Genomic DNA, 13,304 nt, shown 5'->3' with positions numbered 1-13,304 from the left:
GTGCTTTCTTTTCTGGGGGGGATACAGGGGTACGCATACCCCTAAACATTTTGTGAATCTAAGTTTGGCCTCATTGAGGGGCAGTATTTCAATATGAATAGGAAAATGAGAGTATCCCTAAACATTTTTTAAAAAGAAAAAAAGCACTGGGTGTGAGTGTGTAACCAAGAAGCATGCAGAGCACACAAAAATTTGCAGTAGCGATGAGGATGCTTCACATAAAAACAAAAGCACCTTCCTCTTCATTGCTCAGCAGCAGCAATTGCTGAAGAGCAAGCCAACCTGCTCCAGGCAATAGGAGGCTGTCTAGCCATCCAGATCAGAACTCTGCCTGCTTCTCAGCTCACCACCATTGCATGAGGCAAGTGAGGGCAGAGGAGCCTTTCCTATGATTGCTTCAGCCAGGAGTACAAGAGAGGACAACTGAAGCCAAAAACATTATTTGTGGCAGTTCTGCAGAGCTATTATATCCTAAGCAACATGTATCACATACAAAGCCTACCTCTGAGTTGTTGTGAGGATACAGAGATGAGCCACACATTCCCTTGGAGGGAATGATAAGATCAGTATTCATAGTAATTAATCATATACTAGAAGCAGTATTTATTATCAGTATTATTAATAACAACAGTAACCAGATTTGCCTGTTTGCCATGCATTAACTGAGTGAAGTGGAGTTTGCCACAGTGACTTTGCTATGTGAGGAGAAGCCACAGCACCTCTTTTTGTGGCAGCTCCCTCACTGCCTTAAGGCTTCTGCCACGATAAACATTAAAACATCAGAATTCACTGGCTATCCCTTGCAAGAACAAAAACACCGAGAAGACAGTCAGAATGTGTAGCGTAACTGCAAGACTCACCTGGGACAATGGATTCGAGGGACTTATCAGTAACGTGCTTGGCTAAAACCACATGTCTCTGGACTGAGCCACTGTAAACAAAGTAGAATTCAGCATCCTCCGGGAGATTTTTGTCAAATGTTCCATATATAGTGCTCTGCCCCTAGAAAATGAATGCAACTTTGTTGAGCTGTATCATAGAGTATAGGTCTGCCTTTCTTTCAAACCTACATCATGAAAATTATTCTTATGAAAAGTGCGGTCTATAAATATTTAAGTAAATACATAAATAAATAACCTATCAGTTCAAAGAAAAGGTAACATGTGTGAGGCGGCAATAATCTACTTTGAACTTCCACTGATATAATCGGAAAACTCAAAACACTTGCATAAATCTTTCCTATTGAAATCAATGGGATTTCAGATAGATTATGCCCCCTCATAGGTAAACAATTTTTAATTCAGTTCAAACCAATTCCTACCACTGTAGTTCAAATCAGAGGGGTTTTTTTAAAAAAAAATTTAAACACATATAAACAAGTAAAAGCAATATGTTGGCTCACCTAGTACAATACCTTCAGCATATACATTTATATATAAAACATATTAGATTTATTCCAAATGATTTGATTAAATCCTAAACATTTTGTTGATAAAACTTGCGTTCGCTGCTTTTATATTAACACTTCTAAATTTATGCTAGTTCTAACAGAGATCAACCCACACATCTTCTAAGCAACTGAAATTAACAAGTCAAGACAAGCCCTTCATGCAACAACAATAAAGCACAGTAAAAAGGTTTATTTAAAAAAAGAAGTCAGAATACAACAGCAAAACATCTGGTATATTTTAGGGAGGAAATTCAGATGGAACTGTGTTTCCTTAAGGCTTAAGGAAAGAACTGCTTGCTTCACAAAGAGTTCCTGGTTGCTACAGTTACTTTTAATAAACCTCAGACAGAATTGTCCTGAAGTGACTGAAGCAGCTTGGTCAGGAAAACAAACTGCGTAAAGAGTTGACAAGGCGTTCACTGTTAAAAATAACATTTTAGCACATCCATCCCAAGACGGTTCTCCTGGGCAAGGGAAGGGGAATTTGTGGCTCTTCCATTGTTCTTGGGGCACAAGGCCCACCATCCCGGACCATTAGCCAAGCAGGCTAAGGCAGAGTTGGAGTGGCAACATCTAGAGGGTTGCAGGTTGCCCATGTGTGCTGTAGGTCAATGAACCAGAAAAGAGCTTTCATGAGAAACTTAAGGCAAAACACTAGCTTGCATCTCAATCCAACAAGATGCTACAGCAACACAATGAACTGAATGCACTGGTATTGCTATTGTGGCATCATGCCTGAGGCATAGGAAATAGATCCATCTTGTGATACACCCCAAATCTATAGTGAAATCTCTACTAGGGTCAACCAAAAAGTCACAAGCTATCAAGGAGAATGTTGAGCAAAATAAGGGAGAGGAAGGGAAAGAGCAAAAGTTGGCATGATGCTAAAGCAGTCTTAACATGGGAGGAGTTGGGTAGACTTAATCAGATTAGCCTCTGCTAGGTGATACCAAATTCTGGGCTGCACTGCCAGCTGCTGGAATAAATAATCTTGGTAGATCCCTCCATTTGGGGAGAATATTAAGCTTGGCAGGATCCATTTCCACAAATTAATTAGAACTTATCATGTTGGATGTGTATCTGTACTACGTAATTGTGTTTTGAACATCCATGAAGTCCAAACCAACTCCTCAGGTCTCCTGATAACATCTGGTTAAAAATGCACCACATCACGTCACTGCATCCAGGGTTTCCAGGCCTCTTCCATGAAAACAGCATATCAAATAAATTGAAGCAACAACAAAAAACCTGTGAAGATGTCACATCTTGCTACCTTTAAAAGTTTACTGAAGAGATCCAGGTGAGCAGCAGCCACAGATTCCTTGCAATATGTAGTTTGGGCCTGAGGCCGTTGGGTAAAGTCATCAAAAACATGTGCAAAGTGCCACACCAAGGCAACACTCAGTTATAACTGCAGTTTTTATCCAAACTTGGTCATGCAATCTCATTTTCTATCTGTGTATGATTAGGGAATAGGATGCAAGTGCACTAATGGATAATGAATCAGACCCAACTCAGGAAATGATGACTATAAACTAGTGCAGAGGATACCAATAATGTAAGCCTTTCCTAGCACATATCTCAGAGACGCATAACTAGAGTGATTCTTCATGCACACCGTACCTGGATGTTAATCTGTGGAGGAGTGCTTTTTCACCATGGAAATTCAAAATATTCTGTGTGAGTGTGCACACGCGTGCGTACAATTTGTGCAACTTAGCTTTCCCACACCAGTTTCCTGTTTCTTTGCAAGCCAAATGGCTACAGCTTTGGCACTATTTTTGTTTGAAAAACAGCTTTTTTCAACTTTCTGGTAAGAGAGCTATCAGGCAGCTGATTAGATTTGTCTATGTAACAGCATCGTCAAACACAAGCAAAGCTAATTCAGAGGCATTGGATACAATCACATGCCATGGTAAACCATAGTTACTATTTTCTGTTTACACCTTTCTTGACTGTTGATACAGTTTTCTTTTTGGGTTCTGGCTACTACAGTTGCTGAAATTCTGTATCATGAGTATGACTATCTGATTTATTTTTTTTAAAGGGTTATATGTATACAGTATTCTGAATCACTTTGAGATTCATAAACAAAAAGCAGTATGTAAGTTTTTAAAATAAACAAGTAGTGCCACTCTGAACACTACAGGACGCTTTGCCCAACGCTTCCTCAAACCTATAGTCAACCCTGGGCACCTCACTAATAAATTTAGGCAATACATTTCCCAAATGTCATCCCACAGTGGTACATGGTTAACGGGCATATGTAACTCAACTGCAGTTCTCTTTTTTTTTGCTAGTAAGTGCTCACAGGATAAACACCAAAGCACCACACAATCATTTCAAATATTAACACCCCCCCAAAAAAAACCCACATGTGCAGGAAATTATAAAACAACAGGACAAAAATTAAGTAGCATTTTATATCAAAATTCCTACAAGTATCTCATGAATGCTGGCATCTGGCATCCAAACAGTAGTAATAAAAGACTTTCCTAATTAGAATCTATGTGTGTGATATGTGTGTGTGTTTGTTCCTGGCCTGGAGGTGACACCTAACTCCATTTGTGTCAGTCTGACACACCCTTGCACCTGGAATCAGCTTTTTCCCTACATCTCCTTCATATCTGTGTTTATACACAGGAAAAGGCTTTTGAGGCTTACAGGTGAGCAGAGCACATCCTGCCACTTTACGTAAGAGTACTGTAATTCTACTTCATGTACAGTGATACATCCCAACCTCATGCGCTCCAGATTTTTTGGGCTACAACTCCCATCTGCCCCAGCAATTGTGGTCATTGTTCAGGGATGAAAGAAACTACAGACCAACGCTTCAGGCTGAGAGAGGCTGATCTAAATCATATTCAACTCCCTGTTCTTGCCATACCTGTTTTAACACCACCTGCACCTCCTGAGGTTGTTCTGTATTCCCCTCAGGACTTCTCTGGGCCAAAAGAAAGACTCCTACAAGTAACCATCCAAAGTAGCACCTTCTCTCACAGGAACCTGCCCATTTCCAGTCCTTCTGCCCTTGGCAGCCAGGTGGGTAATGAACCTTCTTGGTTGTGGTGCCTTTTCTGCAGGAAATTCTACCCAGGGAGGCTCACCTGGCAATAACCCCCAATGGCTTTTCAGGAACAGGAGACAACTATTTTATCTATTCTAGGCCAATAATCTAGCCCAGTATTGTCCACTCTGACTGGCAGCCCCTCTTAGGGGGTCTCAGGCATTAAGAGCTACCTAATCTAACCCTTTTAACTGGAAATGCCAGGAACTGAACCCGGGACCTTGGCTAGCTTTTTCAGAAAAGGGGGCAGTAGGCCAAATAAATTTGGGAACCGCTGGACTATATGATCTTCCGAGTCCCTTCCAATTCTACAATTTTATGATTCTATTATTCTGTTGTGTCTCAAGAGGTCCATTTAGATCTCTCTGGGTATACAAACCCAAATTCAACTGTGGGGAACCCCACCAGTTCAAACTTTAAAAGGAAAGGAAAGGAAAAGTGGGTTCAGTATAGTCAGCCCTGTTGTTGTTGTTGTTGTTGTTGTTGTTGTTAACTGAGTAAGTATACAGCCTACCCAAATTCCCAGGATGGCTTACACATTTCCAAACCAGAATAATCTATAAGAACACCACGTACCTACAGGACCGTCTCTCCTGGTATGCCCCGCGGAGGACCTTAAGGTCCACACATGACAACATTTTGGAAGCCCCAAGTCACAAGGTAGTTAGGCTGGTCTCAACCAGGGCCTTTTCAGTACTGGCCCTGACTTGGTGGAACACTCTGTCACAAGAGACTAGGGCCCTGTGGGACTTGACATCTTTCCACAGGGCCTGCAAAACAGAGCTGTTCCACCTGGCCTTTGGTTTGGAGTCAGGCTGACCCTTATGTTTCCCTCCCCTTATGGTTTTGACTTTTAAAATGAGGCTGCATTTTAAATTGCATTTTAACCTGTATTATAAATTGGAGTTTTTTTCTTCTTTTTGTTTTTTCCCCCCTATTATATTTTTACTGAAATTTTATTGGTGTTAGCTGCCCTGAGCCCGGCTCTGGCTGGGGAGGGCAGGGTATAGATAAAATTATTATTATTATTATTATTATTATTATTATTATTATTATTATTATATAAAAACCTTCCAGCCAAGGAAAAACAGAGCAAATCAAATTAAAAGACCAGAGAAAACAAAAAGGGTTTTGCCTGGGGCTGAACCACACTGAAGTAGGCACCAGACGAGCTTCCCTATGAAGAGCATTCCACAACTGGGGCACCACCACTAAGAAGGCCCTTTCCCTGGTAAAGCACACCACCATGACCACATATCTCAAAGAGCAAAACCCCACATGGTCCAGGTTCTTTCTTTTGCTTATGATGAGATGTTGAAGCTCCAAAAGGAACAAAAAATAAATAGCAGCAGCAGGAAGTAATAAGGCAGAGAGCGCCCTTTCTCCCTCCTCTTGCTTCTGCTTGGTCTGATCAGTGTTTGCCCTTTCTCCCTGCTTTCTCCAGCTTCACACTTTGTCTTGATCTTATCTTCACCAAGTCTCCAACTGTCTCATCTGGCATCTGCTTAATATGTGACCACCTGGTTTTCATTCAGCTTGGCTACCAAGACTGGATTGGAATTGAATTGTGTACACTGGGTTCCTGATGCAACTTTACTTTTGAGATCATAACAGAGTCCCAAGCCAGATCTTGATACATCACACCTCTGTTATAATTAAATTATAATTAAATCTGAGCTCCAGGCAAAGTCATTTCAAAGGCTGAGTTTAATTGAGAACACTCTTTGAAAGTGATATGTCTTAAGAAGCCTATTGACATCTTCCTGCTTGGAAAAAAATCACATAGTCACAGAGATTGCTGTCGCAAGGTCTTCCCAGATCTAGAATAAAAAGTTTGTAATGCCTAGCCAGATGAAGACACAGAGAGTTTGCCTTGGCCAAACATATTACCTGGAATTTCAAAACCAGCCAGGGACAAAAGTGGCCTTCCAAGTTTTAGGCTTAACAGCAGATGGGCAAAATCTTTCAGTATTCAATACTGTCATATTTGCCTGACACGTTTAAAAGCTAATACCTACCCCTTTTGCTCAACCGAGGGCTGTGTGCTCTGCCAGATCAAAATTTAGCAAACATTACTATAGAACTGCAGTGTCTTCTCTATGGATCTCTGTTGCTATAGAATAAAGGACATTTCCTTCAAATTAGGGCTATGCAGGATTAGCAAATAAAACACACACTATGGCTTTAGCTTAGAGTTACCTATAGTTACCTAAGCTGCTTTGGTAAGACATTATTTGTGTTGAACTAGGACTTAGGAGACAGCTTCAAATACACACGCAACCATTAATGTGAGCAGCCTTGAGCAAGTCACTATCTCATTGCCTAACCCTCCTCACAGGGTTGTTGTGTTGACAAATGCAAGGTGGTTACAAACACTACCGTGAGCTCCTGGGAGAAAATGGAGAATACAAACAGAACAGGACCAGACTATCTAAAAGACACCATACTTCCGTATGAGCCTGGCCAGGTTTTAAGATCTTTGGAGGAGACTCTTCTATTTGTCCTAACAACTTATAGCAGGAATCCAGAATAGGGCCTTCTCAGTGGTTGCTCCCAGGCTCTAGAATTTTGTGCTAACTGGTGCCTGGATAACCCTATCTCCAAAGCCCTTTTGCCAGCATGATGCTGTTACTGAAATACACCTTTTGCCCATAAGCTGATTTGTAAACATGTTGCTTTTGTAAACTGGTTGCTTTTATTGCCTTTAGTGATACTTTAAAAATAATTAACTGTTGTGATTGTGTGCATGCGGTACATATGTAGACTAATCAATGAACAATTTAATAAGCCCAGCGGTTGCTATGAGCAAGAATAGAAAAACCTGAACCATCAAAGACGTGAAATAAAAGAAGGAAGGAGTGGAAGTTTAGTAACCCAAATCGAGTAGCAACCGTGCAGCCTGTAAATATCACGGAGAAGAAAGAATAAAACAAAGAGAAGAATTAAAACCAAAATGCATCTAATTTACAATTGTGAGTCAATACATGGGAAGATTAGAACATTTGCTGATGTTTTGTTTAAGGAAAGTCACATGACTACTTGTATGAATAGAGTGGAATTTGATACAGCAAACCTAAGCAGGTATTGAAACAACCATGACCTAAATGGGGTGGTGATGAAGAAAACACTACCAAGCCAAGCCCAGAGAGTCACAAAGAGAAGGCAAAACCATTCAATGCTTTAACTGCCACGACACTTAACACCTAATCCCGTTCAGCACAAACTTTCATAGGGAAGAGTACACTTATCATTCAGATATGGAGAGCTGCATGTCCCCATTTTATTTATTTATTACATCAATACCCCACCTTTCTTCGAAGGAGCTCAAGATGGCATATATGGCTTCCTTTTTATCTTCACAACAACCCTGTGAGGTAGGTTAGCCAAGAGACCATGACTATCCCACATCCCAAGAGGTCACCCAGTGAGCTTCATGTCTGACTCAATATTTGTACCCTGGTCTCCCAGGTCATGGGGAACGTGGGTGGCGCTGTGGGTTAAACCACAGAGCCTAGGGCTTGCCGATCAGAAGGTCGGCGGTTCGAATCCCCACGACGGGGTGAGCTCCCGTCGCTCTGTCCCAGCTCCTGCCAACCTAGCAGTTCGAAAGCACATCAAACTGCAAATAGATAAATAGGTACTGCTCCGGTGGGAAGGTAAACGGCATTTCCGTGCACTTCTCTGGTTCGCCAGAAGCGGCTTAGTCATGCTGGCCACATGACCTGGAAGCTGTACACCGGCTCCCTCGGCCAATAAAGTGAGATGAGCGCCGCAACCCCAGAGTCGGTCACGACTGGACCTAATGGTCAGGGGTCCCTTTACCTTTACCTCCCAGGTGACAGTCTGACACTCTTACCACTACACACGGAGCTCTTATATATCTTATGAAGCATAGTGAACAGTTGAATATAGTAATAATTTGGTATTGACATGTGACACTCTTGCCAAAAAGGGTGGGCCAATCTATAGTAACTAGAACTAACTAGAGAGGGGTAACAGAGACCAGGCCTACTCATTGCCCTCCTTGCAAGCTGACAATAAGGAGAGCTAAAGACCACTTGAGATACCTTTCTCCCTAATGTGTGTAGTTGAGGACAGACAGAAACCTTAGGGTTTGAAACTGGTTATAAAACTTAGTCTGGGTGCATATAAGAAGAGTCTAATAAATGAATTGCAATACATGTTGGTTTTCTGCAATTTAAGATTTGTATTTCTACATGTTCATTAGGATCTTCATAAAAAGCAAAGGGGGGAATAGTGCAGTAATAACTGCCACACCACAAAAGAACTCTGCGTAAACTAGATCAGAGAGATCAAATGAAAAGTCCAAGTGAAGTTTGACAACTCCATGACTGAACTGTACAAATACTCTGATAAGAATATAGTTACAATTCTAATTTGCCAACCAAAACCAACAAGGTAGGTAAGTTATCTGCCAAGTACAAAGGGATCAAAAGAACTTCACAATGCCTGTACAAGTACAGGAGGGGGGAAAACAGATTAGGCATATCAAGAAATAGTTCACTAAAATAAATGTGTGCCTTTGTCATTGTAGAATAAATGCATATTGTCATCTGATAAAATAACCTTTCTAAAACTAGTTCACACATTTCCCACTGCCTGATAAGCCTGCTTGCTGCTAGCAATGATACAGGGCTTAACCAGTCCACACTAAAAACTCACACCTCTTGGGAGTGCCAGGGCACTCTTTAGAATTTGTACAACTCACATTCATTTCAATAGGGCTTGAGCAAGAATGGCTGCCCAGCGGACAGGAGCTGCTAATGTTTGTTCCATGAAAGTTTAACATTATTCTAAAAGGGCCAACTGCATTCTCTGAAACGTGTGCCAGTGCTCATGACTGAGCTTGAGAATTAAAATCTAACTTTGTGTGAGATGAACACAAAGCCTTCCTAATTCCAAATGTGTAAGCTGAGATGCAGTCACTCAGTAGTTAAGGAAAAGCACTTTGCATGGGCTCAGAACAGATTTTTAAAAGTGCTGCTTCACGCAGCACTCGGTTAAACTACACAATTTGCTCTCACAGGAGGTGGTGGTACCTACCAACTTGGATGGCTTTAAATGAGGTTTGGACAAATTCATGGAGGACAAGGCTACTGACAGCTTCTAGCCATGATGGCTAAGTCCTACCTTCACTGTCAGATGCAACATGCCTCTGGGTACCAGCTGCTGGGAATTGCTGGTGAACAGAGTGCTGCTGCTCTCATGTCCAGCTTGCAGGCTTCCCACATGGATCTGGTTGGCCACTGTGAGAACAGGATGCTGGACCTGGTTGCAATCCAGCAGACTCATCTCATGTCCTTAAGAACCCTCCTTTATTATTCATACATTCCAGGTCTTGGACATAGCACACTGAAAAGTTGTTGGTGTTAGCATCCATCTGTCACTGGTAAGTGATTATAGGGTTTACATCAGCCTTAACTCATATTAAGGCCTGTCTATGGTGTCAGTTCCCTATTTACAGTATATAACAGAAATCTCTCAGTGGAATACAGTCATACCTCGGGTTACAGACACTCAGGTTGCGCATTTTCAGGTTGCGCACCGCGCCAAACCCGGAAGTACCAGAATGGGTTACTTCTAGGTTTCGGTCGCACTTTGCACATGCGCAGAAGTGCCGAATCGCAACCCGCATGTGTGCAGATGCAGCGCTGCAGGTTGCAAACACTGCGGGTTGCAAACGTGCCTCCCGCATGGATCATGTTCGCAACCTGAGCGTCCACTGTACACTGATGGTCTTTCTCTGCCTCCAGCTCCTCTCCTGTAAGGCCCAGCATTCAAATGACCTCCCCAACCCTGGGCCAAATTTTATCCAAATCCTTGCATAAATAGAAAATGGGGTGATGCTGTTTCTAAAACAAGGTGATCGTTGCTAAATGCAGTGCAAGTCCTCTTATATAATAGGCATTTTACATAATAGCAGGTTGTTGTTGGGATTCAAGCATGCCAAAGGGCTTGTGCTTACCCTCTGGGATGTCTGATCTGTGTGGAAAGGCCAGAGATGTTCATTACAGTCAAACCTCAGTTGTCTAACATAATCTGTTCCGGAAGGCTTCCGAAACGTTTGACAACCAAATCCTGGCTTCTGATTGGTTGCAAGAGTTTCCTACACTCAGAGGAAGCCACATCAGACATTTGGCTTCTGAAAAATGTTTGAAAACCAGAGCATTTACTTCTGGGTTTTCGGTGTTCAGGAACCAAAACGTTCCAAAACGGAGCCATTCAGGAGCCGAGGTCTGACTATACTCCTCTTATCTTAAAGAGATTTGAAAAACTATATTAGGTTTCTCATCCGTCTTACTATGCCAATTGGAAATGCACAACTTCCTTTCTTCCTTTGCCCACCGCCATGCTATATCAGGGAATGATGTGAACCAGCCATGAGTTTCTAAAGCAATTTGCCACACAGCTTGAAGGGGAGGTGGAAGACTATGATAAATTCAATACCAAAGAGATGGTTATATGTGTCTCTGGGTTAATTAGATTGTGGCAAATAGTACTGTCTCTCCTGAGCTACAATTAACAGCATGATATGTGATGCATAAGCAACTCCATTTAATTATATCTTTGATTCAATAATCCACTTGCACTGTGGCTGCAGAGCCTGCAGATGGAAGGATCCAATGTGTTCTCTCTCTCTCTCTCTCTCTCTCTCTCTCTCTCTCTCTCTTTTTTTTTTCTCTCCCTCCCCCCCCCCCTCTCTCTCTCTCTCTCACACACACACACACAAATAAAGGCCACACAATGGATGTTAGAAGGAATACCAGTCCATGCCTTCTATATCCCTCCCTTTCCATGCCTTACAAATTAATTGTTCTCCAAGGCTGGGAGAGGGATGGATAAGGATAAGAAGGGTCTGTGCACAGACCTTAGACTGGTGTCCTCCAGCTCTTTTGGACTACAACTACTTTCAGCCCCAGCCAGTGTAACCAATGGGCAGGAATGCTGGGAGTTGTAGTCCTAAACGGTTGTTAGCTATCCCTTCCTTAGACTCTTGTTTCTTCTCTCTCCCATCACACTGCTTCCATGACACACATATCCATGAATGTTTGTAGGTATAGATACAGTTCTATCGGTAACCTCTGCCTGCATGGTGGATTGTGCCCACTGTAACTACATGATTTCTGGAAAATACATTAATTCTATAGTGACAACAACAAAATCAGAATTTGACCACCTCAATAAGCATGACAGTTATAAAAATAAAAAGCATCAGTTTTTCATGATGAAGTTATTGACTTTTATAAAAATATTTTATTGTCTTAATTATTCACCTCAAACACTGTCAATCTATGACACCAGTCTGTTGCAGATAATCTACTTAAGACCTCATAAAATGACGTTTGTTTAAGGCTGAAGTTGACTCAAAACCAGTGCACTCCACATTCAACACAGTTCTCAACTTAAAACACTGAACTCAACAACTTTCCTTTGACTTCCATCTTGCTAGTTTTCAAGACAATATTTTTATTGACTCACCTGACATCGAGTTATGTTTAGGTCAATGTAGTAAGTCAACATAAATAATCAGCCTCAACTGAAACGATCTGTCTCCTCTGAAAAATCAAATCTGAAGTCCTGTCTGCATCTGGTTCGAAAGTATCATTTTTTTCGAAGTTATGTGGATTCTACCCCACTTTACAAAAAGGATGGAAACTAAAGTAAAAGAACATTTTCATCATCTGCCTTAGAAAAATATCGTGACACTTTGTAGTCTTCAGAAACCCAAATGTATAGAATTTCAACCAAACACAACAGGTCAGAAATCTATTCCATGAGAACGGACAAAGGAACCACTCTCAGTGCCTAATTTAAATACAGGTCTGATTGTGTATCCCATGAAAGGCACACTAATAAGGCAGGAGTTTCTCTAATGGAAGGAACTCCCAAGTGGTTTATATACTGCTTTAGAAGCCAGCGATGGGCCAGCCTTGGCACAACATTTTGCTGTTTCATCAGTGGGGCAATTGTGACTGATATTCTCTGTGTGCACCTGTTCATAATAAACCAGGATGCCTACAATTCTAAAGCGATGATACCGTTTTTGGAAATTTTTAGAGAATGGTTTATTTATAGCATTTACATTTTTTATTTGTTTTGTTTTAAAGCCCTATTCCAGCATTCAGGCCAAAACAAGAGGGCACAAAGTATGTAAAGGGACATAGGCTCAGGCAGCAGAACTTAAGCCAGCATAAGTTATGCTAGTGAAAGTCCCAAAAAAGGGGGCATTCCAGGAAGGGACAGGAAGGAGCAAGGAGAGACTTGCACCTATTCCAAAACCTGCTCACCTCAGTCATGTGACCTAGGGAGCAATCCTCAAAACTCAGGCCCACACTCACCCGCCAGCTCAACCAGCAGTAGCCCCTCCCAGAGGCTCCTCAATGGAGTTTGCAATAGGGGTAAGTTAGGCCAGTCTTTGTTAAACTGGCTTGATAATCCAGGCGCGTCCAAACCTCAACAATTCCAACCCTAAAAAAAGCTCAACAACTGCAATCCTAAAAAAAGGTCAACAAGTTTGGTTGGCCCTCACGGTCCTTCACTTCATCAAATCTTACCCTCTTTGAAAAAGTTTGGACACCACTGCTTAATCCTATGCAAACTAACTAAGGAGCAAATCACACTGAATCAGTCAGACTTACTTCTGTGTAAGAATGCATAGCGTTGCACTGTAAGGTGTCTAACTCAGCAAGAGCCCGACTTAAAGCAAACAAAAAACAAAATAACCACCGGCAAACTAAACTGAAAACATGCATTAAAACCCAAAAC

At 41.7% G+C, this 13,304-nt stretch overlaps 1 protein-coding gene across 7 annotated transcripts in view; it reads right to left on the bottom strand.

Annotated features, from left to right (window-relative positions):
* ARHGEF28 (Rho guanine nucleotide exchange factor 28) overlaps nucleotides 1–13,304 on the bottom strand; it is a 135,218-nt gene that overhangs the window by 106,974 nt on the left and 14,940 nt on the right. For all 7 annotated transcript variants that reach the window (XM_028748496.2, XM_028748499.2, XM_028748500.2 and 4 more), the window contains exon 3: nucleotides 861–1,002. In XM_028748496.2, the coding sequence (XP_028604329.2) occupies nucleotides 861–1,002 (142 nt within the window). The remainder of the gene's footprint in view (nucleotides 1–860; nucleotides 1,003–13,304) is intronic.

This window comes from Podarcis muralis, chromosome 11, assembly GCF_964188315.1.
Source record: "Podarcis muralis chromosome 11, rPodMur119.hap1.1, whole genome shotgun sequence".
In the NCBI taxonomy this organism is placed as follows: domain Eukaryota; kingdom Metazoa; phylum Chordata; class Lepidosauria; order Squamata; family Lacertidae; genus Podarcis; species Podarcis muralis.
Note: the sequence above shows the minus strand (reverse complement) of the source record. Positions and strands in the feature narration are given on the sequence as shown.